The 26,871-nt window shown below is 52.3% G+C and overlaps 2 protein-coding genes across 5 annotated transcripts in view; one reads left to right on the forward strand and one right to left on the reverse strand.

Annotated features, from left to right (window-relative positions):
* The window catches only part of CACNA2D4 (calcium voltage-gated channel auxiliary subunit alpha2delta 4), a 123,103-nt gene that overhangs the window by 19,843 nt on the left and 76,389 nt on the right, over positions 1–26,871 (reverse strand). Inside the window, exons 25-26 of the mRNA XM_019654048.1 lie at positions 26,037–26,117; positions 7–56 (exon numbers count right to left, since the gene is read on the reverse strand). Coding sequence (XP_019509593.1) covers positions 7–56; positions 26,037–26,117 — 131 coding nt within the window. The remainder of the gene's footprint in view (positions 1–6; positions 57–26,036; positions 26,118–26,871) is intronic.
* LRTM2 (leucine rich repeat transmembrane protein 2) lies at positions 6,405–26,850 on the forward strand. 4 transcript variants are annotated; one of them, XM_019654124.1, is made up of 6 exons: positions 6,567–6,945; positions 13,365–13,534; positions 14,083–14,224; positions 16,785–17,375; positions 20,168–20,645; positions 26,561–26,850. In XM_019654124.1, exons 3-5 carry the CDS (start codon positions 14,158–14,160, stop codon positions 20,620–20,622), a joined length of 1,113 nt encoding a protein of 370 aa, XP_019509669.1. In that variant the 5' UTR covers positions 6,567–6,945; positions 13,365–13,534; positions 14,083–14,157; the 3' UTR covers positions 20,623–20,645; positions 26,561–26,850. The 4 variants fall into 4 exon arrangements, with proteins under 4 accessions (XP_019509667.1, XP_019509669.1, XP_019509668.1 ...); XM_019654123.1 differs by lacking the exon at positions 26,561–26,850 and adding an exon at positions 20,736–22,711; XM_019654122.1 differs by lacking the exons at positions 6,567–6,945; positions 26,561–26,850 and adding an exon at positions 6,405–6,488 and having other exon boundaries at positions 20,168–22,711.

Below are 26,871 nucleotides of genomic sequence, written 5' to 3' on the forward strand. Positions count from 1 at the left end.
TGTGGCTGCCCAGAATGTGCGCTCCAGGAACTCCAGCCTCATTTGGATGCCCACCACTGCAAGGAAGCAGGAAGAGGGAGGATAAGACCATGAGCATATTTGTGGGGAGGGGGGTGGTGGGTGGGAGGGAAGAGAAAGTGAGAGAAAAAATAGATTCAAGTTAAGGAGAGGAGGTGCATCATCAGGAGCTGAGAGGAGAGATAGCACCCGTGCAGAAAGGGATGGGGAGAGCTGAGTCAGAAGGCAGCATGCAAACTGAGGTTCCTGGGGAGTAGGGTGCGGGAGAAGGGAAGACAGACTGGTGCTTTTGTCTCTCCACAGCAGACCAGACCAGACCAGAAAATGGCCCAAGAGGAGGATGAGGCCTGAGTTCTAGAGAACGAGGAGGATATATTCATCTTCGGAACTGGGAGGACCCAAGGCAGGTGCACTGGGAAGACCATCCCCCCTTTCTCACAGACAGAAAAGTAGAGGCAGAGAGACCGAGCCATTTGTTCAAGGTCACATGATCAACAGTGGTGGGACTAGAATTCACGGCCACTGCATGTTGCATAACTCATGAGGCTGCCTAGATTTCCAGCCTGATGTAACAACCTCTCTTGTACCCAACTTCTGCTCAGGGTCTCCCCACTTTGCTGAAAGTCATGACCATGTTTACCATTTATCCAGGTTTGCAGGCAGGTTCCAGAAAGCTGGAGACTCTACCAGCCTGCAAACACTACTCTTTTGATGATGCCACTTACAGGGCCACTCACACCTCTTTGGTTTCCAAATAAGGGTAGAGGATGCAAGGTGGTGCTCACATTCTAAGAGAAATTTGGGGTCAAAGAACAGAAAGAAAAGCAAAAGAATAAAACAAGTAGGCCGACTTCCTACTGCCTGGTATAATAATATTGAAAATGTGTTGAGTGCCAGGGACCTTTACATCCATGAGCTTGTTTCATCCACACAGTAGACCAGTTCTATTATTATTCAGACTTCACAGCTGAGGAAATAGAGGCTTACAGAGATTATGTGGCTTGCCCAAATCACATAGCCCCTAAATACAGAACTCATTGGGTCTGTCTCTACAGCTCTTGACTTCTCTATTCTCTAGGCCTGACTCAGCCCTGGTGGTCAGGAAGGAGCTGAGAGGAAAGCACTCGTCCATTCGGGGCTTCAGTTCCTCTCATTTGTAAAATGGGAATGAATCTGGGTTCCCAACCCTTACATCTTTTTCATGAGACATTCTACAGTCATTCCAATGGCCATTCATTGGAGAGATTTTCCATTACCAACATCCTGACTTCCTGAGACTCAGCCAGCTCTTCTAAAATGGACTGGAGTTCCAGTATGGCACAGAGATGCAGAATTGTATCCTTTTATTTTTTTCAATACGAAATTTGATGAAAAGAGAGGGAGAGAGAGAGAGAGAGAGAGAGAGAGAGAGAGAGAGAGAGAGAGAGAGAGAGAGAGAGAGAGAGCAGGGAAAGGTCAAGGGGCCAGAGTTCCAGTCCTGGGTTGGACTAGAGCCTTAATTTTTAAATTTTAGCATGCAACAAAATCATCTGGAAGGTTTGCTAAAACCTCATCCCCAGAGTTTCTCATTCAGTAGGTCTGAGGTGGGGCCTGATAATTTGCATTTCTAAAGTGCTCCTAGGTGATGCTGATGCTGCTGGTCCAAGGACCATATTTTGGGAACCACTGTTGTAAAACATCACTGTCTGATTGGACTTTCTGAGATGAAGAAGCTGTTCTAGATTCGTACTGTCCCATACAGTAGTCACTAGTCATATGTGGCTACTAAGCCCTTGAAATGTAGCTACTGTGACTAAGGACCTGCATTTAACATTTTAAATTTAATTCTAATTCATTTAAATTTAAATAGCTACATATGGCTGGTGGCCACCATATTGGACCACACAATTTTTGAGCAAGTCTGAGTTTACAGGTGAAGACACCAAGGCTCCTTGGCCATTCTATGGCTGGAGCTCTGGCTGGCCTTCCTGAGCAGGTCTTGTGATATGGGAACATTTGAGTTCTATGGGGGCTTCTGTGTTGCTTCAAAGACCAGGTGGCTGAAAGGAGTGGGAGGGAAGGGGACAGGTCATGAACCACTTCTTGGTTCATGACAAAGCTGAGAGGCACAAACACAGTGTGTGTGATCAGCAGGTGAGGTGACACTGGGGGCTCAGCCCTGGTTGCTGTGCCTCTTCCTCCCTCTCACATTTCTCTCAGTCAGAAGCTATAGGGGGCCCCCCTCATTCACTTCCCCTTATTCTTCCTTTTAAGACTGCCCTTGCTATTCATTTTAGGCAGATTTCTTTCACCTGTAGAAAAAGGCTTGAGTGAAAGAGGAGGAACCTTCTAAAAATTGTCAGAGAGGAGTCACATTAACGCTTAGAATGATCAGACCTTTAGGATTTAGGAAAGTGCATTTACCCTTGTGCTTGGCCTCTGGGGTGAAGGAGCCCTCAGACTATTCATAATGTGGGACTCTGCATCTCTACCTATTGCTCAACACCAGATCTCATAGAGTAGTGCCGTTTCTGAGCTGGAAGGAGTCCTGTGATTCTAACAAAGGGAGTCTTGAGAGGGTGGAGTGGGGCACAGAGCAAATACTCCACCCCTAGGACCCCTCTCAGAGCTAGACCATAAGCTCATCCAAGGCAAGCTCTGGGTCCTTTGCATCTGAATATCCTGTGCAGAACTTAGGACGTTCCAGCTGCCTGCTGACATCTCCACTTGAGTCACCAGTAGGTATTTCAAACATCACAAATTTAAAACCTAACTCTGACTTTTTCTCCCCAAACCTGACCTTCCTTGAAATCTCCCCACTTGGGGGACTATTCTCTACCTAGTTATCATTTCCCCCCATGTTATCCAAGTTCTGTAGACCTTATTCCAAAATTTCATAAATCTGTGTACTTTTCTCCCCCTTCCCAGCTAGCTAGCTACCACCCTGGGCCAGACCATCATCTCTCTCACTTGGATTAATTTAATAGACTACTAAGCGGTCCCCCTGACCTCCATGACCCGTTCTCCACATAGCCATAAGAGTGATCTTTCTGAAGATCAAATCACGTCACTCCCTTGCTTAAAGCTTTCGAATGTCTTCCCACTGCTCTTTGAACACAATCTAAACTCCTTTGTAACATTGCCTATAAGACCCTAAGGAGCTGGCCCTGCTGATGTCTCTGATTTCAACAGGAATAATTGTCTCCCTCAAACATGCGAAGCCTGTTCCCACTCCGGGGCGTTTACAGCAGCTGTTCTCTGTTCTGGAATGCTGTTCCCCTAGAACTTTATGTGGCTGGCTCCTTCTCGTCATCAGATCTCAGCCCAAACATCATCTCTCAGAGAGGCCTTTCCTCCCCAGATAGAGCAGTCTTCTCTTTCACCACTCATTCTCTGTCTTATCACTCTTTTTATTTTCTAAGCAACATGGGTCATTTATTTTATTCTCATTTATTGTCTGTCTCAGTCCCTTAGAATGGGAGCTAATAGCAGGCAAAGGGTTTGAGTTCTGATCCCTAGCACCTAGAAAGATACCTTTGCAATAGATATTTTTTTGAGCTAAATAAAGAAATATTTGTGAATCCCGCTGAGTCAGCCACTTGACTGGGAAGCAAATTCTGCAAGATCTCTCCATCCCCTGTGTCAAGGATTCGAGACCTTGCTGAACTCCTTCCTCTCATATGGAGACTTGCCCTCTTACAGATGTTGGACTTGAGATCTTGGAGACTTAGCTGTGCTCTGACTCCCTTGAAAACCTAGGAGGAAATCCATGAAGAAACAGAATTTAGGTGACACACAAAGAATTTGCTCATGGTAAGAACTGTTAGATGCTGGTCGGTGTGGAATGGGGAAGGTGGTGAGGAGCATAGGAACATCCTTAACCACAAACTGTCTGTGGCTGCCATGCCTGATGGCTTGCACCCCTTGGCCTTAATCATTTCAAATCCTCTTGCCTCACACCCCGAAAGGTGCTTTTCCACCCCAGACCCCGAGAAAGCCTAGCTTTCTCTCCTGGGAGACCCGTCAGGGCAGCTCAGGCCCCTGGTCCAGGCACTTGCTCCCTCAGGTGGTTGGCTATTGTCAGAGCCTCAGCGGACCTTCCCCTGGGGGACCACCATGCTGGCCATCCTCCTCCCTGCACCTCCTAGTAAGCCTACTATGTGCAAGAGATGATATTCATGGCGCTGTTTGCAGGCAGGCTCAGAATTCGTGGTGAAGAGAGGTATCCTAGCAAAGGGGCCCAGGGAACGTGGGGCACTCAGCCTTTCGAGGCGGCTTCCCCCATCCCCTGTGGGTTATTAACAGACACCTCCTAATTCCTGTGCATGTGGGTCTTTGTTTTAAACCCTGACCGTGGTCTCTGGGGACCTGCCACAACCCGATAAGGAGAAATCACACCCCCTTCCCCTGGCCCTAGCCTGGCCTGTACTGCTCGCTCCCTTCTCTCGTTTGCTTTTCCACAATGACCTGCGCCTTCCTCCAAAGTAGCTTTCCTTTAGGATCTCCTTGGCGGCCAGACAACCTAACAAAGAGCCTCAATAAGACCCACAGGCGGCAGACTGATTATCAAGATGAACCTCTGTGCTCTGCAACCCGGCTGTCACCTTGGTGCTGCTTTGTCAACACAGGAAGCAAAAACAAAAAAAAACAAAAAAACAACAACTGTGCACGCACACACTCGTGTACACCTGTGCACGAGACATGATCCCTTTCAAGGGCCGTGCTCCAAGGAGCCCCCCACCCGCAACCCCCCACCCCACCCCAGCTCTCATATCTACTTTGCTTATCCTCCTCCTCTGCCTGAAAACCCAGCCTGCAGGCTGAGTTTATCCGGGTTAGAAGGGGCTGCTTTTCCTCATGCCAGCTGGGGAGTCTGCAGGCACTCAGCGAACACTTGGATCACAGAGATCTCAATCACTCTACCTCCCCGTTTTACAGGCAGGAAACTGAGGCCCAGGGATGTCAGCTAATTAACTAGCTATTAGCTAGTTAACGAGCAGCAGGGTTTAGACTGAGTCTGCTGATGCGTAAGCCTAAGCCCTTTGTTCCCTTCCATTCTTTGTATAGCACTGTGCTGGGTGAGGCAGAGGCCCTCTTCTGGAACTGCTTACAGTTCAGGAAAGCAGGCAAACCAACCCCAGAAAGCTGCTGCACATTTTCTGTGATAGCCACAGGTTGGCCCTAAGAAAAGTTATAGCTCAGAGAGGAGGTCAAGTCCATGGACTAACCAGGGAAACTTCAAGAGGGGTAACTTATGGTTGAGTTTTTCAGGAGAGCATTCCAGCCTCAGGTCAGGACACGCTTCCTGGGGCTGGGCAGTGGAAGTGTTTAGGGGTAGGTGGGAGCACTTAGCTTGAAGGGCAGGGTGCATGTGACTTCTGTGTAGGTGAGAGGCACAGACTTTCAGGAAGTAAAAGGTGCTCTCTCCTCCTGGGACAGCAGCCCAAGCTCTTCACTGCCATGTTGCCCAGCAGAGCAGATAGAAAGGAGGGTGCAGGAGCTTCCTGTCAGGGGTGTGGTGAGTCAAGGGGGTTTCTCAACCTGCACCGTCAGTCCTTGTGGCGAATCTCCCAGGAAAGCAGACAAAATGGAAGAGGGACACTGGGACATGCCTGACATATTGCCAACATGTCATAGTCTCTGCCATCAGGTTGTCCAGCCAGTTTTAAGAACTGCAAGGAAGGGTCATTTAGGGGTTTGTGCCCAAGCTGGGCTTCTCCTCTGGATTAGTTTCCTTTGCCCATGGATCAAACACTGGCCATCTCTTGGCATATCAGTGTCTCCAACATTTTGTCCTGATTGGTTAGTAAAGAGGTCGCTGAGTTCTTGGATACCAGTCCTGCCTTTGTATGCCTAGCCCATCTAGATAGGAGCCCAGAGAAGCCCAGCCTGGGGAGGCAGGGGCTGCATTTGCCCTGGCCCCTCCAGGGCTCCCCCAGGACACCACAGACAACCTGCCCACCAGTGCCAGCAGGTCCTGAGGCGCCCAGCCTGCTGGACCCTGGATTTTGCTCCCCTAAATAGCCTGGGTCTGTGGCCCTTGAGGCTCAGTCACCTCTGCATAACTGTGGGACTCTGGCTCTGTGAGGCTCAGGACTCCTTTGGAGGGCCAGCAGGCAGATGGGCCCCTATGAGCCTCTCCAATTGCCCTGAAATAAATCCCCCTTTGACTGAGAGAGGGGTTTAGTTTTTCCTTCTCCACAGGCAGGATGGGAGATACCTCCCCACTGTCTCTGACCAGGAGACTGACCCAGCTTCCCACGGGAGGGGGGGCGCTTCTCTGCCGGCTGGCTGCTGCCCCTCTTTCCCCAAAGGGAAAGGTAGAGAGGGGAGAGCGGCTGAGGAGGGGCGCGGCCAGGGGCGGGGAGAGCCTGGAGGAGCGCGGGGAAGGAAGATGGAGGTGCCTGGTAAAACCGCGTTTCTCCTCCCTGGAGTTGGGAGCAATGAATCCATAGGCCTTTTTTTTCCACTGAAATGTGAGCATTTCAAGGGTGAGCGCTGCCCTCCCCGGCCGTGAGCGCCTCTGGTGTGTGTGCGCCTGTGTGCGCGCTTTCCCCTGTGTGTGCTACTGTCGCTGTCATCACAGATGTACCCCCAGCTGTCACTCCATTGCTCCGTCTCTTTGCTTGCGCGCACACGCGTGCTCTCTCCTCCTCTCCCTTTCCTTCCCCTCTCCTCTCTGTCTCCCTCTGTCCCTCCCTCTTTCCTTCTCAGTTTGTTATTGACCCAGCAGCCCCGTCCCCTTGGCAGCGGCGGCGGCAGCATTCCTGCTCCCCCTTGCTGTCTGCTGCGTGCCAGGTCCCCCGCTCCCGGCGGACTGGGGACTGACACTGCCCACTGTGCTCTGCTTGGCAGTGCTGTCTGGACTTCTCCAGGAATCCCAGGAGGGACTCACTGGATGGCTCAGAGCTACTTGATTTAAGGAGCTCGAGGTCAGGGTGAAAAAAGGTGAGTGCGTGGTGGGAAGAGATGAAGGGTTGGTGGGGTGCAGGGTGACTGGGGCATGAGGATTGGGTCCCATTGCCCAGCAAATAGCGGCTGCTGCCTCCTGCCTGGGCAGTTGCTGGGGTCGGGAAAGTGCTCAGGTTGGGACATCTGGGCAGCCCAAAGATAAGGGCACAGGGAACTCTGACCTCACCATGTTGAGGCCATGAGCTAGGATTCTGCTAAGATGGGGGAAGCTAGGGAAGGACAGGGAGGAGGAGGGCAGTGCCAGTGCCAGGTAACAGGCCTGTGTGACATAGAAACCAGTCCCTGCGGCATGGAGACAGCCAGCCAAGAACCCTGTGCTGTCTGCACGCCCGGCTCAGCAGACAGCCTGAGGAATTTGGGTGCTGTGGGAGAGGAGCTGCTGGTGACCGGGCTGGTAGAGAGCACGGCTGGGGGTTGGGAGAGGGCGGCGAGCAGGCTGGACCACTGTGCTGTCTGAGGCATGGGTATAGACCTCAGGGTCCTGACCTCTTTACAGGATGTCCTTAGTGTGGGACTATGGTCTTCAGGCAGCTGTCCTTGGACAAGGTGGCAGAGGGACCCTTCCCAGCTGGACATGGTTCCACATAGCTGTAGAGGAAGCCACCCTAGTGGGGGTGTGGCTGAGAGTGGATGAGGGAGAAGAGTCTTGCAGCTCTTCCTTGGTGAGCTCAAGGCCTTGCTCCGAGCCCACCCAAGGCTTAGTGGGGGTTATGGACTCAGCTTGGGGGTTTGGGTGGTCTACAGCCAGGCCATGCTGACCTGACTTTCAGACTCATGCCTACCTGGCATGGACACCCTGAGTTAGAGCAGGCCAGCCATTCTCAGCAATCCTGAGGTCCATTTTGACAATGCTGAGAAGGGGTCTGACCAGGAATCCTGACCTTCCAGCTCAGTTCCAGGTAGTTGCTTTGTCTTCTCCCTGAGCTGCGTGGTCTGTGTTTCTGGGGGTGATGGTGTGGTTGGCACCTGGCTGTCAGGGCATGTTGGGCATCACCTCTCTGTGACTCAGATTGACACTTTGTAGTTTGGACAACCACATCAGTTGGGGGAGGGGAGGAAAGTGAGCACGTGGAGATGGGTGGGGGAGTCCAGCATGGAGGGAAACCCGCAGCCGCTTCCTGCTCTTCCCACCCCACCTCCCCACTGTCACAGTCTCTGGCACTGCCAAAGAGGGATACCAGGAAAGCCAGCTGGGGGTGGCGGGAGAAAGAGGGGGGTTTCTTAAGCAACCGATCTTGTTTCTTTGGGATTTGATTAAAAGCTGTGTCTGGGGCCCGGATGAGCAAACCCTGTTCAGTTTCCCAGGCCAGGCATGTCAGAGGGTGCTGTGTTGGGGCTGCTTTAGGGTGAGTGGGCAGCATGGGAAGAGGTATCTAGGGAGCTCTGGGGTGGAGCAAGGAGAAGGAGCTTGAGCAGAGGCAGCCTCTCCCCTCTTGGGGCCTCCCTCCTAAGCCCCAGATAGGTCTCCTCGGCCCCACCAGCCCAGCCCTGAGCCCAGATCGATGGCGTCAGTGATCACTCAGCCCATTCAGATGGGAGAATGGCTTCCATGAGGAGTGACTTGGGTTTTCCTGTTCTGCTTTCCTTAGGGTCTGTTTGGGACTGGGAATGTCTGACAAGGAAACCAGTGCAGGAAGTAAGGGGGGTGGTGGTGGTGAGAATGGGGCATGCATTTTAAAATGAGTCAGGAGGGTTTGCCTGTTCCAGGTACCAACACAGAGATTTTAAAAAGCCTGCTTCTGTGCTGCCTGGGCAGTGTGTGTTATGGGGGGTGAAGAGCAGGGAAAAGATCGAGACTGTTTCCTGAACGACCAGGCTGGCAGCAGCAGGTGGACAGCCCAGCCCCCAACGGCCCCCACCACACAGGGCTCATCTTGGGACACCTCATTGTTCAGGTCCTTCTTGCCCTCCTGGGGTGGGGAGGACACTGTCCTTGCAGCCCAAGAAGTGGCCCCAATCCTAGCCTTGCCTCCCACTACCCTGTGGCCTCCACCTCGCTGCAGAGCAAAGGAGGCACAGAGAACACCGCGAAGGCCCTTTTTGGTTCTCGTTCAGTAAGTCTGGTGCTGAGGGGGACCCTTGTCCTGAGTCAAGGACCCTTGACCAAAGGGCGATACCAGGGCACATGGCATGACCAGCATGCCGTACCAGGGCTCAGGAACCCCATGTGGAGGCACAATGGGCATTAACTAGCTGTGCGGTTTGGACACTTGACTTAGGGGGATGGGCATGCAGAAGCATCAGAGGAAGGGCGTGGACATTAGGCCTGTGGTGGGCCTGTTGGCAGTTTCTAGCTGGAGTGTGAGCCCACTCATGGGGCAGAGGTACAGAGACGTCACGGCTCCTCGGCATTCTAACCTGAGTGCCTGCAGGGAATGAGAGCAAGGCAGGCTGCTCCTTACGGGGGCCCAAGGTGAGGCACCCCAACCCCGGGAAAGCAGATCCCTCTCCACCCAGGTCTCCAGGGGACACTGCACCCACTCAGCTCAGCAGAAGCTCATGGAACCTGCTCTTACTGTTGCCTCCTGTTCCATCACCACCTCCCCACCCCCGGCTTCTCACCCACCCTCTTCACCTCAGCACCCAGCCCTCTGGCAGAAGGCTTTCTAGAAAGTCCCCTCCACTCCCTGGAGCAGACCTTGCCCCCTGGGGTTTTCCCCGCTGCATCTGTGATATTTCTGGACAGAGGGTGGCTGTGGGGGAGAGCTGGCTTGCATCTCAGTCCAACATGGCACAGAGCTTGCTTCTCCGTCAGTAGGAGGGGTAAGAACACCTGTCATCCCAGCTTCAGTGAGAGAGCAGATGAGGAAACGCTCGTGAAGTATTGCACAAATGAAAGGTTCTATCTCTCTTTTCCTGTCTTTTCCTTCTTATACTGGGCGTGAGCAGGTAAGGAACAGAAGGAACCTAGCAGCTGTAAAGGCAGCTAAGTTAAGTTAAAAGGTTTTGTGGCCAGACCACTCAGGCCCAAAGCTTTATTTTTTTATTACCTAACTTGTGGGAAGTTACTTATTTTCCCGTGCCTCAGTTTCCCCCATATGCAAAGTGATGTTAATAATAATACTATAACAGAGATATAATAACAGAGAGCTGTTATGAGGACTAAGAGCACTATACAAAGGTGTTGTGACCATGCTAATGCCTTCCCCCTTACAAAGGCTTCTAGAAGGAGGTGCTAATGTCAGTGCCCTTCCCCTTCTACCCAGGTCACTGCCACTCCCTGGCTGGTGCCTGGCTTCCAGAGACTGACCAGCATGGCCTCCTGGGAGGTGCCAGTGCTTCTCAAACTTAAATACACATACACATTGCCTGGGTCTTGTTAAAATGCTGCTTCTGATTCCAGTTGGCCAGGGCTGGGGCCCAAGATTCTGCATTTCTAAGAAGTTCCTAGATGAACCCCTGCTCCAGATTTTGGAGTAGCAAAGGCACACAGCCCCTTCTTTCTTGTTTTCAGGGGTTCCCTCACTTGACTGATTTTAGCTCCTTAGTCCCATCCTCCAATCTTGGTTCTCCCAGCAAAACGTATGGGAGGAGGCCTAGGGTCCCTGCAGGGCCACCCTGTCTCTCTGGTATCTCTGTCTCTTGGGCTGGGACAAAAAGCCTCAGAAGGATTAGGAGCAGGTCCAGCATCCAGAGTCACAGGCTGTGGGGCTTGGAGACAGGAGATCTTTATGGCAGAACTCCTGACTCTTTTTCCATCCCCCATTCTCCACCCTGAGTGAGGACTTCCCTCCGAATGGTGTTAGTTTATTCCACCAGCCAGCCAGCACCTGCTGAAGCAGCTGCCCTGCAAGCTTCCTAATGTAGGTCATGTAGACCTCATGTAGACCTGATGAGGCTGGATACTTCTGGGGGTGCGAAGGGGTCTTTTGAATGGAGGTGTGCTAGTGGACAGAGGGCCAAGGAGCTAGGAAATGCTGGGGTCAAGCCTGTGTCTCCCTAAGGGTCACTTCCCTGGTGCCCCAGGAGATAGGGTCAGCTACCCAGGGAACACAGGCACCCCCTCCGCCCATGGACCTGGGGCCTTGTTGCATTACATTTCTCCAGAAATACCAGGGGCAATAGTGTCTTGCCACATCACAAAGTGCCACCTGTGGGTGTGTGTCGTGGCGTCCTGCCTGACTTGTGTTGTATAGTGACATCAATCAAGGCTGGGGATAGGGCGTCAGGATCTGCCCTGGAGGTTACTGTCTTTACTGAGTGATGCTTGCTAGTCAACACCTGGGCTCACTTTTAGGGGGACACGGAGGCCAAGGAAGGGTGGAAATTGGAGCCTCCTTGAAAAAGGAGCTCAGGCGGAAATAGGGCCTGGGCTCAGGTAAGACGGGTTCTCCGCCGCCTGCCTCTCTACAGAAATCTGGACTGATGGGTAGCAGAGGCAGGATTGGGTCCCCAGCCCTGTGTGGGTCTGAGCAGAGAGCACATCCTGGAACTGTCCTGGAGCGTTTGATGTAGACTGGAGGTGTCCCTGTCCATCTGTGTGGTGGGGGCTTTCAGGAACTGCCAGGAGTCTTATTCTGCTGTGCTCTGAATATTGGGTCTGAGAAGGAGGTCTGGAGGGCTGCCAGCAGGGCATGTGTGTGCGCGCGTGCGTGTGTGTGTTAGCACGTGCCTAATTGCACGGCTCTCTGTGGGTGTGTGTTTACACCACATGCTGTGTTGGGAGCTCCAAGCACATGTCTGGGAACCTATGTGCACCCCGCTCTGTGCACACATAAGTGTCTCCTCACAGAGGCCATGCTGGGTGATAGTCACTGGAGAGTGGACAGGCTCAGAAGCCTGCAATTCTGTCCCTGATCTACTGTGACCTTGGGCAAGTTGATCATTATCTCAGTGACTTGGGTGGCTGCTGACCTGCCTAATACTGTGTGGGCTCTGTGAGCTCTTGATATGAGGGTTCTTGCTGGAGTAAGAGATTGTTCTGAGGGTCAGGGCCTGAGGGACCTGTCTGTGATGGAGGTATGGGAAGGCTGTGTGTGTGAGCACGGCCTGCAGTGAGCATCATGTGATGGTCCCCAGGCCTGGCACAGGCTCAGGAAGGCAGCCATGTGCTCAGGCATCAAGAAGTAGGCTCATATGTGAGGTTTGTGGGACCGGGAAACAGCTATCCCACAGGCCTGCTGCAAGCTGCTGGTGTTTCCTCACGTCTAGCATGGGCTCAAGTCCAAGCTGGGCTCATTCACCTGAATTATCTTCTGAGGTAATTTGTGTATAACATATAGTCAATGTTAACGCTCCTCCCTGATTAGATTGATCCTCACAAAAATTCCACTCATTAAACATCACCATTGTCGCTTTTAGAGCTAACTAAGATAACCGAGGCCCAGTGAGTTTACAATGTTTGTTTAAGGCTTCAGGGCTAGGGAATGACCTGACAGGGATTTGAACAACACCTGAACTACTCCAAGCACAGTCCCCACGCCTAAGCCCAGGGTCTTGGGATCCGTCCAGTGGGCAGTGTGGAGACCAGGCTGCTCCCCACACCTCACATCTGTGCCCAGTTGTGGAGACACACTCTGCCAGCCCCTGCGAGACCTTCACAACCTGGAGCCCTCCTGATGTGGCAGGGGGGGAGAGGAAAGACAAAGCCAAGAGGAGACAGAGCCCTTCTCCTCCTGAGCAGGCTGCCCTTGCTGGGAGCACAGCTGAAGATCCCGTGGGGGCTGCTGTATACTAAGTGGGTTCTGCCGCCCTTGGGGAGATAGCTGTAACCAAGGGAGTGGGGGGAGAGAGGCAATGAGACCAAGAGCTGCAGCAGGACCCTACATGCCTGAGGGAAACCCTGCTTCACCCGAGATTTCAGATCTGAACACAGGAGCTTCCCAGGAGCTCTTTCTACCCCCTCAGCGGTCTGTTTAACTCTGCCACTGGCTCTTCAGGCTTCCAGAATTAACCAGGCCTGTGGCGGGGGGAGGGGGAAGCTGCAACCAGGAATCGCCAGGGATGAATTTGGCAACCGAGGGAGGTCAAGCTCCAGGAGCCAGCCAGGCGCAGTGGTTGACAGGACGGTGCCTATGAGAGGAGGACAGGCCTGGCTCTCAGCAGTCTCCCCTTAGCCTCCCATCCCATTTTCCCACCTTGCCCTGTGCCAGCTGCAGTGGCAGCTACCACAATCCCCTTTCCCACCCTCTGATGAGGCTGGGAGAAAGGAGGCTCTGGGCTCCATCTAAGGACCCTTGGCAATATCCAGAAGGAAGAGGGGACCAGAGGAGGGCCAGTGTCCCACTCATGAGTCATTGGGTTGGGGTAGGGCAGGTCCTCAAGACCCTTGAAAAGGTGAGTCTCCCTGTTTTGCCCTCTCTGGAAGAAAAATCTGCTTTCTGCGCCCCCTGGTCTGCTCCTTCTGGTCTGCAATCTCACCCTCTCTTCCGTGTCTCTGTCTTTTGTGTGAACAGCTGCTGCAGCATGAACCCCTGAGCTCTTATTATAGACCGGCAGGCGGAAGACAGTCCTGCGACTCACTCTCAGGCGAAGGTGGAGGGGAAGCAGGCAGCCTGCGGAGGGCCTGTGTGACCCAGCGGTGGGGTCTCCGGAGGGCCTGCTCTCTGCCTCCTCGGGGGCCATGGTAAGAGCCACGGTGGGACTGGGAGCAGTGTTGCTGTCTGTGGCCTCACTCTGCTCACCTAGCAGAGATGTCCCTCAATTTACCCACTGTGACATGGAAAATCCGAGACACAGAGGAGGTCATATCGCTCTGAGAACATTTTAGAGACCAACACACCAGAGAGGCAACAAGAAGAGGCAGGGGGAGGCCGGGGCTTGGGGACACTGGGGAGTCTGTGGGAGCAATTCCTGCATCTCACAGCCCAGAGCTCAGCAGGGTGCCTCAGACTGAGAGTTCCTGGGGATGCCTGAGCCTGACCCCCACATCACCCCCAAGCACCCCAGGGAGGTTGAAGGTTTCCTGGCTTCTTTGCCTCTCAGTTCTCTTCTTCCCCCCACTCAGGAAATCATAGCTGAGAATAGGAGAGGGGATGACGAGAAGTGTAAAGAGACACCAGGGCCCTCTCCCTAACCCCTGGGCTGGACGGGCCTGGGCCATGAATGCCTGCTTCTGCTCAGCGCTCTCTCTCTCTCTCTCTCTCTCTCTCTCTCTCTCTCTCTCTCTTTCAGGACTGACAGGCAGCACATACCAAGGGGCTCCCCTGTCCCCAGAGGTGCAGGGCTGCGAGAGCTGTGGCATTCACCATGCTGGCCCTGGGCAGTGGCCCTGAGCAGAGGATCAGGCTGGTCCTGCAATGGAGGCAGATCTCCTGTGAGTATGGTGGGTGGGTGGGGTGGAGTCGGGGACCCGGCGGTGGGCTTAGCTTGGCTTGCAGTGCTGCATCTGGGCTGGAGAAAGGTCTAAGACATCTTCCCGGGAGGCTCAAGGACTGGCTCTAGGAAGCCAGGGATTACCAGCTACAGTCCTGCCATGTGAATGGCATCTGTGGAAACTAAAGAAAGTATAGCTGCTGAGAGCCTTAATGGTTAGATCAGGAGCTCGAGGCCATGACAGGAGATTTTGTCTTCCTAAGTTGGTCTGTTGCTGAATCCAGGAGGCCCACCTACCACCCTCAGCAGTCCCAGCTTGTGCGAGCCCTGCTGCTCTAATGGCTAGCCTCCTTTTTATCTCGCCTGGACCATCTGCTGGGTGAAGCTGTAGGCTCTCTCATGCCTCAGTCTTCCCAACTCTGAAATGGAAGGAACTAGCAGGCTCTTGGGATGTGGGGCTGGAAGGGACCTTAGGGATCATGTCCAACCCTCCTTCTGCCTACGAGGAAACAGGCTGTCCATTTCTCATAAGGAAACTCATAAGGAAGTTTACACAGTCATCAGGGTGAAAGAAGCCCTGAGAATTCTCTTTATGGGAGGTAAAGGGACAAGGTCAGTGAGGACTGGTTTGCCCCAGGGCACATGGTAAGAGGTAAGAAATGGTCCTGACTTCTCCCCTCGAATAGCCAGCCATGTCTGGCAGCTGCCTCACCACACAAGCAGCCTGAATTATTTACTATGTGCGAGTGGCTCATCCCTGAGCAACTCAGATCCCCTTTCAACCTCATTCTGGAATCACTCAACACCTCACAATACAAGATTATGTTTTCTTGTCACTAGGGCTTTTATGTCACTCAGTTTCTTGGAGGCGGGGGATAGTGGTTTCTAGTTATGTGGAACCTTTTGAGAGAGAAGCTGGTTCATTTGATTGTTTTTCTGGAGAAAGTGAAGGCTGAAGAATGTCAATTCTCAAATGGCATGGTGGTGGGCAGTATGGAGCAGGCTGACCTGGCAGCAGATGGCTCCGAAGGGTGAGAGGGTGAGAGGTAACAGCAGGTGCCCCCATGTGCCCAGGAAGGGTCTCCAGTTGACTTCCATGGCTATACCTGTGCTCATTTCCCCTCGAGAACAAAGAGGCTCAGGTGACAGCTTTGCAGTGTGCCTCTGCTGTCATCGATCCTTCAGGCAGGGGAGGGATACAGCCTCATCTTGTTCCTTCCAGTTCTGCCCTTTGGGACACCAGACAACCAGACACCTACGACACAGACTCAAGACCATCCTATCCAGGCACCCAGGTTGGGTGGCTGCTGCCTCTCTGGGTGGACCAGCTGGCTAGTCTGAACATCTTTATTGCTTCTCCAGCTGGGGCATTTCCTCTGGGCTCGGTGGGGCTGACTTGGTGCAGCTGAGCTATTTTGAGCTCATCCCTTTTCCCTTCCACAGTGAGCAGTCTTCTCTGATACCCAGGAGCAGTTAAGGAGTTCTTGCCATCACTCTTAGAAAGGGCTGCTGCACAATGAAATGAGCTGCCCTGTTGTGATTGTTCTCTGAGGGCCCCCCAGCCCTTCCACAGGCTGGGCTCTGAGCTTGCTACTCATAGGGTCCTGGGTCAAATATAGGACCACAGAAAGAATGCTGTTAATAGATCTATCCTGCAGAAATGCTACCCTACAGCCCTTAAGAAAAGAGCTCTGGCAATGGGCATGGATGGCTTTAGAATGGGAATGAATAATGGAACTTGTCCCAAGTTTCATGATTTACAGTGGCTTGAATGCTTGTAATATTCAATGTAGAAGTCAAATTGTGCATCTCATCCTTATCATTTGCACAGTGGTCTCTGGAGTGGACCCTGGGTGGGCTGGACTCCTGGCTGGTCCTCACACTAAGTTGCCAGCCCCATGTTGGATGTAGGACTCATGCCGATCTGACACACTGGGAGGTTGTAGGGGCAGGATTGGAGGGTCTCTTTGAGTTCCCCCTTCCATGCATGGCATGTCTTAGCCCAGGTTAGGGGTAGGGGTGCAGAGGTGAAGGAAACAGCAGTGTGGCCATTTTCTTTTGGAAAGAGAACCTTTCTCTTGGCAGTGATACTGAGAAAAAAACATGGGAGCAGGTTTCTCTGACATCCTTATATCCTTTATTCTGTCAGTATCTATGCTGTCAGTGGGGCCCAAGTTCCCAAGAAAATCAACTGCGGGAGGCCACATGAGCTGAGGCATCTTTGTGGACCAGCACGGCTTGTCCTCTGGACTCAGCTCTGCCATTCTGCAGGATTCTACTCTACGAAAGTGATTTCTTTGCCAGGTGTGCTGTGAGGCAAGGAGCCCTGCTGACACTGTGTGATATCCAGTAATATAGAAGTGCTTTGGGTTTGTTAGTTATCCTTTCATGTGGTTAATAAATGTTTGTGCATTGATTGTGACTTGGACCAAAGGAGATAAAGCCAAGAGGCCTTTATGATATGAACTAGCAAGTAGGGACTAGAGGCCAGAGGCAGTAACCTCTGCCTGTCACTTTCTTTCCACCTGTCTGTCCACCCCCCTCCACTCCCGCCCCTCCAGGGATCACCTGCTGGATCACCCTGTGTGCAGTGGAGGCCCTCCCTGCCTGCCCTTTCTCCTGTAAGTGTGACACCCAAAGCCTGGAGGTGGATTGCAGTGGCCTAGGCCTCACCACTGTGCCCCCCGACCTGCCCGTTGCCACCCGAACCCTCTTGCTCTTGAACAATAAGCTAAGTGCCCTGCCAAGCTGGGCTTTCGCCAACCTGTCCAGCCTGCAGCGGTTGGACCTATCCAATAACTTCCTGGACCAGTTGCCAGGCTCCATTTTCGGGGACCTGACCAATCTGACAGAGCTGCAGCTGCGCAATAACAGCATCAGGACCCTGGACAGAGACCTGCTGCAGCACTTGCCCCTGCTCCGCCACCTGGACCTGTCTATCAATGGCTTGGCTCAGCTGCCCCCAGGCGTTTTTGACGGGCTCCCGGCTCTGCGTTCCCTATCACTGCGTTCCAACCGCCTGCAGAACCTCGATCGGCTGACGTTTGAACCCCTAGCAAGCTTGCAGCTGTTGCAGGTTGGGGACAACCCCTGGGAGTGTGACTGTAACCTGCGTGATTTTAAGCACTGGATGGAATGGTTCTCCTACCGAGGTGAGCACAGCCAGCCCTGCCTGGGTGTGAGGAATTGGGAGGATCACCCCTTGCCCAGCACATTTCCTGGAAGCTGGGCGTTGACTCAAGGCTGAGGTCAGCGGGAAAACGGGGTGGCCTTGCCTCTCCACTAGCTGGGCTAGAAGGGTCTCAGCCGAACCTCCAAATGATCAGCAGGACAGTGAGGCCAGGGTGCTGCTCCCCTTCCTCCCCTACTGGTTCGCTTTCTTCTCTGTGTCTCCCTGTCTACTCCCATTCTCCTTTCTCTTCTCTTTTTTTTTCAGATTGACTCACTGTAACTTGATCTCACTTTCGTAGATTTCATGAGTGAACTTAAAGACACAGTATAATTTTTCTCTGCATCCCACTAGGTATGGTTCTGGGCTTCTCCGGCTTGGTAAACGAGGAAGAAAAACCACCCTTCTTCTTCTGAATACAGCGATCCCTTAAATATTCAGTTTTGGGAGGGCAGAATACAGTTTAAATCCACAGATAAAACCATATTTTCATTTTGATGATGATCTCAACTCTTTCTCCCCAAAACTTTTGTTATCAAAACTTTTAATAAGAAGCCAAATGGTTTTGATTTTACTTTCTTTCCCTTCCCTCTTTCATTAACCAGGAAAGTTCTATAATGACCTATGAAATGACTAAATGGAATGGAAAAGGAGGACAAAGAAGTAAGCAGAGTGGCTAAAAATGCTAGAACTGGGTTTGATCTGTGGCTCTGCCACTTACTAGCTGTGTAATCTTGAGAAAGGTGGTTAACTTTGCTGTGGCAGGGCTCTCATCTGTAAAATGGGGTGAATAACAACATCTATCTCAGAATCATTGTGAGAATTAAATAAGTAATGCGTGTAAAGTGTCTTAAAAAGTACCTAACATTAAGTAAGTCCTCAATAAAAGTTCTCATTTATTTGTTCATTTGCTAGTAGTAGTCATAATATTAAATGGACATAATGAGACACATTTTGGTGCCCAGCATAAAGTAGAAGCTCAATGCACATTTGCTGAATGAATCAATAATTGTAATATCGAAACTCTCTGTGGAAAGAATGCTAACACTTTTCATCAAAGTCTTACTCCTTTCGTTTCATACCCAGCCACAGTCTCAATTATTTGCATGCCATTCTCATGTGTTAGTTATTAAAAACATTTTACACTCTATTATGTGCCATAAAATGTTAGTAACTATGATAATTTCTCCCATTTTTTTGTGAGTGGGGAAATAATAATTAATACTTGCATAGGTCCCAGTTTACAGATACCTTTTCATGTGCATTATCTATTTTAATCCTCATAGCTAATTGGGTGAACCTTCTTATTTTACAGCCAAGAAAATGAAGACTCATAAGCAGTTAAATACATTAAATAATTTGCACAAGGTGACATAGCCAGGACTCACTGTCAGGTCTTTGGAGCAGGAACACAAGTTTGCCCCCTGCCAAAACCCAGCTCCTGCCTGTACAAAGGCAGCCCTGGACACATGTCACTGGATGTAAGACTTGCTAAGGTCACCCAGGCAGTCTGTGGCACAGGGAAACCAGAGGCCTGGTGTCTTCAGACCCCAACCAGTGTGTTACCCCTAGGGAATGTCCTTGTCCTTTCATGTAGCCATCAGGAACTAAACGTTCGGTACAACAAGGCATGGAACGGGAACATATATTTTCAGAGGTTTTCAACAGTAGTTTCCAACCTTGCATTCCTTCAAACAAACAAACAAACAAACAAACAAAAAAACAATCCTGGGCTGTTTTCATCAGCACCCTGGGAAAAAATTGATATCTGTTGTATGCAGCAGCTGGGCTGGGAGAGGGAACTGGCAGTGAAGGAGGGTAGGAGCTGAGTCCATTCACTGGGAGCCTATTGCCTGCATCTAGATCTCACTGGAAGCTGAAAAAGGGCCAAGATGCCACTCTGACTTCCCGGGGGTGTCCAGGCAGCTCATTCTCCTTAGCTGCCCTCTCTCGCCCCACCCATGTTCTGCATCTCCATGGTGGAGCTTGGCTGTGTACCCGTGTACTCATCGCTACCTGCACCACCACCCCCATTAGCACTAGCCCCCCTCTTTTGCCCGCATGGGTCTTCAGGATTCCCTGCTGACGTGCTTCTGCACTCAGTGATGCTATGGTTGGAGTGCTGGCGGGGTCATTGGATGGTTCTAAGGAGGAAATCTTATACAACCCTTTTTCTCTGTGCTCAGGTACTCTTAGGCAACCAAAAGGTCTTGCATGAAAGAGTGGTGGCTTTTGGCTTTTGTGGTTTTTTTTGTGAGAAGGAAGGGTCCTGGGGGGAAAAGACACTGTGTTGAGCACAGACAGTACCTTGGGTTTACAGATGGGTGGTAAGCAGGCAGATTCAGAGGCAAGGAGAGAAGCAGAACTGTGGTGTGGCAGGGTGCTGAGCTCTTTGCACTGACAGGTCTCTCCTGAGCATCTCCACATGTCAGCATTGTCTCACTACATGTATCAGTTTGACTCTGGAGCAAGTAGTTGTGACTGAAACGGCTGTATGCTTCTCTATAAACTGGGAATCATGACCATATCCATTTTGTATGGTTTATGCTCGGATAAGACGATGTGATATATGTGCCTCACTGACCACGGTACTTGGCTCAATAGATGCTAGTGTCCCTTCCTCCTTCCTCTCCTATCCATGTGATCCCAGGACTGAGTGCTTTACTGATAGAAACTAGAACTTCTGGGCCTTTCGTTTTGGGGATTTGGGGATGGGGAGAGGGAATCCAGCTTCTGGATGTCTGGTCAGCCCTTTCTTCCTTCTCCCCAATGCAGGGGGTCGCCTGGACCAGCTTGCCTGCACCCTCCCCAAGGAGCTGAGGGGCAAGGACATGCGCATGGTCCCCATGGAGATGTTCAACTACTGTTCCCAGTTGGAGGATGAGAATAGCTCGGCTGGGCTGGACAGTTCTGGGCCACCCTGCACCAAAGCCAGCCCAGAACCTGTGAAGCCCAAGCCAGGGGCCGAGCCCGAGCCCGAGCCCAGCACAGCCTGCCCCCAGAAGCAGAGGTACCGGCCAGTGAGCGTGCGCAGGGCCATTGGCACCGTGATCATCGCTGGGGTTGTCTGCGGCATCGTCTGCATCATGATGGTGGTGGCTGCCGCCTATGGCTGCATCTATGCCTCCCTCATGGCCAAGTACCACCGGGAGCTCAAGAAGCGCCAGCCCCTCATGGGGGACCCAGAGGGCGAGCATGAGGAGCAGAAGCAGATCTCATCTGTGGCATGAGAGCCCAGCCCCACCTGGCCCAGGTAGGAAGGGCAGGGAAAGCCCATGGGGATTGTTGCAGGAAGAGCTGGTGTATTCTTCTGTCACAGTCCCCAACTCCGCTTTCCTCCCAGCCCTCCAGCAAACCAGCCACAGTGTGAACTTCTAAGTGTCGCGGAAGCTGCCATTGTGCTGAATGCTCCTGCTGATGCTCCTCTCTGAGCCACCACATCCTTGGAACACCTTGGGGGTCTCCCTGAGCTTCCGGCCATAGGGAAGAAAGAACATGTGTGCAAGTAGAGGCTGCTGGACTGAGCACCCCTTTGCCCTTCCTGCCCTGGGTGTAGTCACAGCTAAGTGACTCTCCTTGCCTCTTGTCCAACCCCCCTTCTCTGCATTTAAGGGCTGGGGAGGAAGCGATACGGGGCCAGGAGCCCATTTCCGCAACTCTCTTCTAAGCCACGAAGATATTCTTAACTACCCTTCAGTGAAAGTTGTGTCCGGCTTTCAATTGCTGGTACAATCACACCCATTCCGCCATCTGGACCCAGTACTTAGAAACACAATGCTGTGATTATAACACACTCCCTTGGCTGAGGCCATTATGTCCCTATATCTCTTAGATACCACGCCAACCACACTGCTCCTGGATTCACTAACTTACTCTCACATAAACTCATAGCATCACCAGCGAAATAACATCGATTGAAAAAAAATCTCACACATACGTACACACACACACACACACACACGCACACGCACACACATACACACAGAGTCACGTGGAGACAGAGGTCATGAGAATGTGGGGAGCAGAAGCATGCCTCCTCCTTGGATCTCTAGCTCTCAGATCACAAGACCTTTTGCTTGCTTACTGCAATCTTCTCAAGTCAAGAGGGGGGAGAAACCAAACTGACAGCACGGGATGGATGCCTTTGAGATCCTCTAAAGTGGGCCAAATGGATGAGCCTGCCTGTCACCATGGTAACCCTCTCACACCCGTCCTGCTGGGTTTTCCAGGGACACCAGCTCAGAGGCCTTGAAGCTGCAGTGCCTGTGGAGAGCACCTCCTAAGAGCCAGGTGCTGCCTGAGTTGTGTCACTGCCAGGCCCTGTGGGGACACCCACCAATTCCACTCCTATAGCCTGCAGCCCAAGAATCATTGCTCTGTACCTTTCACCCCTCCATCTTCAGCATCTCTGGGCCTGTCACCTCTGGTGGGGACTGGGCCATGCTTGGTGATTGGTGGCATCTTGGGAAAGCAGGTGGTCTTCGCTGAGCTCACTGCCTGCCAACATCTCCCAAATAGACCCAGGAGCAGGGCACTCTGCTCAGAGGCTTCAGTGATGGGGCTTCCTTTCCCAGGGTTTGGTCTGCTTAGTCTGGCTTCCCAGAGGTTTTCATTGTTCCTGGACTGGGGTCTGAACCAGAGCATGGGCCAGAGGTCCTGTCTGTTCTTCTGCTGGAACTTATACCAAAGGGGCAGAGATACTTGTTTGCAGGGCTGTGGGAGTGGCAGTGAGAAGAGGGCTATATAGGATTTAAGGGTCACCAGTCTTCCTTTCTAGGTCTGCCCCTCTTCATGCATCTAATCCGGGTGAGTACTAGTCTCCCTCTGCTGGACACTGGTTTTTCCATGGCTTCCAGAAGGGTGAGATGCATCCGGCTGGGCTCTGGCTCTAAGGCAGGCTCTAATTGGTGACCCAGGAAGAAGTTACCAAAATACTGAGGCCAAGGGTCTGGGGAGGGACAGGGCAGGTCAGGGCAAGCCCAGCTCATTTTGCATTCCTCACCCTGCCACCTCATAGAGGAGCTTGGTGGGGGAGGGGGTGATGGAGGAGGAGGGTGCTTTTGAGAAGGCCATTCTCCAGTAGGGGTACAGAGGGAGCCCCAGCATAGGTTGCTAAATGCCCTTCCTGAGGTGGAGGCACAGTCTTCCTTCTTCTGGCTTGCCAGCTGAAACCAGATCTAAGGATCCCTAAAGGGAATGGGGGAGGGGTGGGCATTGTCAATGGTGGTATCTTCATCCTGAGACAGAAGATTTTTAAAGGCAAAATTATATTTCTGGTTTGTTGTTTCAGAAGACCAATAAAGACTGTATTTTCCTATGTACTTCCTGGTTTCCTTGGGTGGGGAGGGTAGGTGGGTGCTGGGAGAGTGGCTCCCTGCCCCTCACCTCCTAGGCAGCTGCCCAAAGTGCTGCCAGATGTCACCACAATGTCCAGAACTCCATAAGACAGGTGGGAGCCTCCCACCCGAGGCCTCGCCTTGGGACGCCACCAGGAGAGAGCAAAGAGAAGAGCTCTGGATTAGAATGGGCCTGTAGCTGAGTGTGGCAAGCTTGCCTGTATGCTAGCCTGATGGTAGGAGACATGAACCTCAGGCTGGTTTCACTGGGAAGCAGCGTGACTTGTGGGGTGAAGAGGGGAGGTGGGGACCCATCACTGCTCTGCACCCTGGGGTGCTCATCCGTCCTAGCTTGAGTCACGGGCAGATGGGCCCATGTGGCAGGAAGGCATACATCTGCCCAGAGGACCCCCACTATGTAATGAGAGGGAGCAGTTAGGGGTCTTCTCTGCGGGCTGGGTTTTATTAGTTTTGGTGACGTTGGTGGCATTTGCTGACAGGAAGGAGGAGACCCGCTTCACCTATTACTATCTTGCACTTCCAAGACTGACTTTAGGGACAGACAGAAGATACTCTGGGCTTACAAATATGATCTCTCCATAAGGATCGGTAGGCTGGGAATCAGGATTAGGGACTGGAGAACTGGGGATGGCAGAGACCAGGAGAGGATATGAGTGAGAGAGCAAGACCTCTAGGGTTGCTCAGGTACCCCAAGCCCAGGTGACTCACATTCAGGCCTGGACTAGCCTCTGGCTGACTGGGCCTGGGCTATACAGTTCATTAGTTTTCAGAGACCAAGATGGAGTTGTCTCCCTGCCAGGAGGCTTCCTTTGGATGAAACCCCAGTGAGCCAGGAGCAAACCCCAGGGAGAAGTGAACCATCAGGGTCCCCATTTCTGGAGTTCAGCTGGACTCCTGGCAGAACCCGGCTGTTCTCCTTTCTAGGTAGTGATAACTGTGGGGTGTTGCCTTCCTGCATCCCTAACAGGTATAGCAGATCTGAGAACCCTGTCTTCCCAAGCCCCACTGCAGAAGCAGGGCACAGGGCCCCTCGCAAGCCTTGCAAGATCTTAGCAGTGCAGACACCCTATTCAAGTTGCGCCTGAGTGCACACAGGTCTGATGGCCCGCCCCCGTGTGGGCAGGCTGCTAAGGAGAGAGGCCCATTGCACAAAGGCCTCTGTCCGGGGCACATGTGTACTGCAGGGCATGTGCTAGACACACACTTGCAGATTATGGCGTCATTGTCATTATGTTTGGCAATATTCCCCAGCTAGGGCCTGGAGGGTATGGAGAATTAAAACTAGATTCAGATAAAAGTTAGATTTCTAGAAACTTGGCATCAACTGTTGATAACTCGTATGCTTAGATCCTTCCTCATTTATCTGCCCTTCTGTACAAACCCATGGCATTATACCCACAGCTGCCTGGCACATAGCTGGCCTCTGTAGCTGGTCCGACTGCCCTTCTCTCCTTACTGAGTGCACAAAATCACACCTGCAGCCTGCCCAATAGACAACATGCTCACCCAGTGCTGGAGCTCACATGCACACAGTGCCACCAGTTTCCACAGGCTGAGGCTGCCAGGACAGCCAACAAGCTGCCACCCTGCTGGAGCTGTAGGCGCCAATGCCCTCCCCCTCCCCCAAAGGATCAGGAAGGCTGAGCCACAGGCTAGCCGAGGAAATGACAAAAGGAGACCAGCAAAAAGAATAGTTGGAGTATAAGGTCTCCAGTGCCTCATCCTTTTCCTGTCACATTTATGCACCGCAGCACGTCAGAGGGATTGTCTGCAATGTGTTAAACCAGAGGCACCAGGACACAGTTTCTATGGCAACGCCTCACAGCTTCAATTCAGCTCTGAGTTAAAAATGATATCAAATAATTGGAGAGTGCAGGAGAGCACAGCCGGCAGCCTGACTCCATGTCCCTTCTCTTTCCTAGACTTTCAAGTGTGTAGGAGCTGAGACACCCATGTCATGGAGGGAGCAGGAAGGCACAGGCTCAGGTGGGACCACAGGGAGACAAGTCTGCGGTCAAATTTTGGCCTAGAAATGGGTCTGGATTTGGCTTGCCATGGACTAAGGGGATAAAAGTGGCCAAGATGACGTGGGTTCCTTCCAAATGCTGGAGCGGGGCGTCCTGAAGACTATCCTCCATGCAAGTGTTTCCTGATACGTGTGCTGAGCAATGTCAGACCGAGTCATTTTCCCCCAGCTCTTATCCCGGGGTGGAAAGCAGCCCAACAACCTGACTCAGGATGACCTTGTGCCCTCCTTGAGACAGGAAGACAGAGTCGGACCCTCTCTGCCTAACCCCAGCCTGCTGCTCTGTGCCCTTTGCCCTGTATTCAGCCTGAGGGGAAGAGGCGCACTGATCCTGCCTGCCCCACCCCACTCCAGCTGCTGAGTCCTTCTGTGTGGCTAAGGGGTTCCCGGGGAAGCCGGACAGGTGCCTGATTCAAGGACGCATGATGGCTGATGCTCGAATGCCCATTGGATAGCACCGCTTTTTAGAACACGGCGGGGTCTGAGACAGGCAAGCTGACACCAAGATAAGGAGGCCTCATCACACAGGCCTGATAGCTCTCAGACAGCAAGGCAGAGACACCAAGGGCTTTTTTAGGCGCCAAGTAACTACAAAGTCAGGGGCCGCTTGTGAGGGTCATTGGGTGCTCTCATCACAGTCGAGGCATTGCCACACAGGTTTGTGAATCTGGGCCTTAAAGAGAGGCAAACTGAGTTCAAATTCTAGCTTTATTAATTATTAGCTGTGAGACTTTAGGCAAAGAACTTTTCTGCGTCTCAGTTTCTTCCTCTGTAAAATGGAGCCAGAAGCCTGGACTTTGCTGGATCACTCTAAGGGCTGAATGAGACCGTGTATGGGAAGCAGACTCCCAGGCGCCTGGCACATGCTGAACACACACACTGAGCTCTTATTTTAGGATTTGAGTCACAGCCCAGCCCTCTCTTCAGAGGGACACTAAGCCCCGGGTGGTGGACGAGGGAAGCAGCGTGCTGAGGGATGGAAAGGAGGTCTGGATCGCAGTTTCTGTCCTGTGTGAGGCTTCAGCAGATCTCTTAACCTCTCTGGGCTTCATAAATTCTTTTAGACCTAAGGTTTTTTCATAAACAAAATGGCTTGGGAAGACTCCACTACCGTCAGTCCCACATTTCACCTGGGAAAAGTCACAGCCAAGGACTGTGGCCCCAGACCATAGGCAGGGGTCCTCCTGCTATGTCCGTGTGCCTTACTCTTGACATTGACTCACAACTTCTCGGCCGCCACGGCATAAAGGGCAGCTCTTACCTGCAGCAATGGCTGTCTTCTTGTCCACTGTCACCGCTACAGCTGTGCTCACTGTTACCACCACTGGCTTGCCTGGACTTCCTGGGGAAACAAAAATTGCCAAGTCACTTTCTCAGCAGCTGGTGAAGAGCGGTGGTTGGGGTAGGCTGAGAAGACAAGTATAAATACTAGGTGAGGACATTCCTTGAATAGCTGAGGGGGGTGTTTGAGGAAGTTGTTGCTGTGATAGCTCTGTTACCACCAAGCACTGGTCTTGGCAAAGAGACCCCTAAGGGCCAGGCCCCAACCTCTTTCTGTGCAGATCTGAATCTGACAGATAAGTATGTTGTGGCCCTGGCCACCTGGACAGTGCAGTGCTGTCAGCGTCACCAGGACACCGTGAGTTTGCTCTGTCTAGGGTAGCAAACCTGTGTGCTTGCTGCTGTCTCACTTGAACTTGGGGACCCTACTGTGACTGTCCTTTTGGCATGCGTTCCACTTATTAATAGAAGATGTGCATTACATCAAACGTCTCTTTCAAGCAGGACAGGCTGCATTCCAGGGCTCGGTGGTGGCTGATCCTGGATTGTCCTTCATCAATCACATGAGTCAGGGTGACACTGACTGTCCCTTCAGCAAGCCAGAAGCCAGACGCTGCCTCAGGCACAGAAGGCTGGTTGGTGACGGATGGATGCATCCCAGGTACTCCATGAATTCTGGGCATTGGTGGCCCACCTGCCACCACCACACCATTGTCCCACAATGCCTTTCACTTGTTTTGCAGCTGGTTACTGCACTTCTGGGACACTCTGCAAGGCTCCTAAAGGGCAAGGAGCTTGCCTTGAGTTGCTTTTCT

This window comes from Hipposideros armiger, unplaced genomic scaffold (genome assembly GCF_001890085.2).
Source record: "Hipposideros armiger isolate ML-2016 unplaced genomic scaffold, ASM189008v1 scaffold_213, whole genome shotgun sequence".
NCBI classification, from domain to species: Eukaryota; Metazoa; Chordata; class Mammalia; order Chiroptera; family Hipposideridae; genus Hipposideros; species Hipposideros armiger.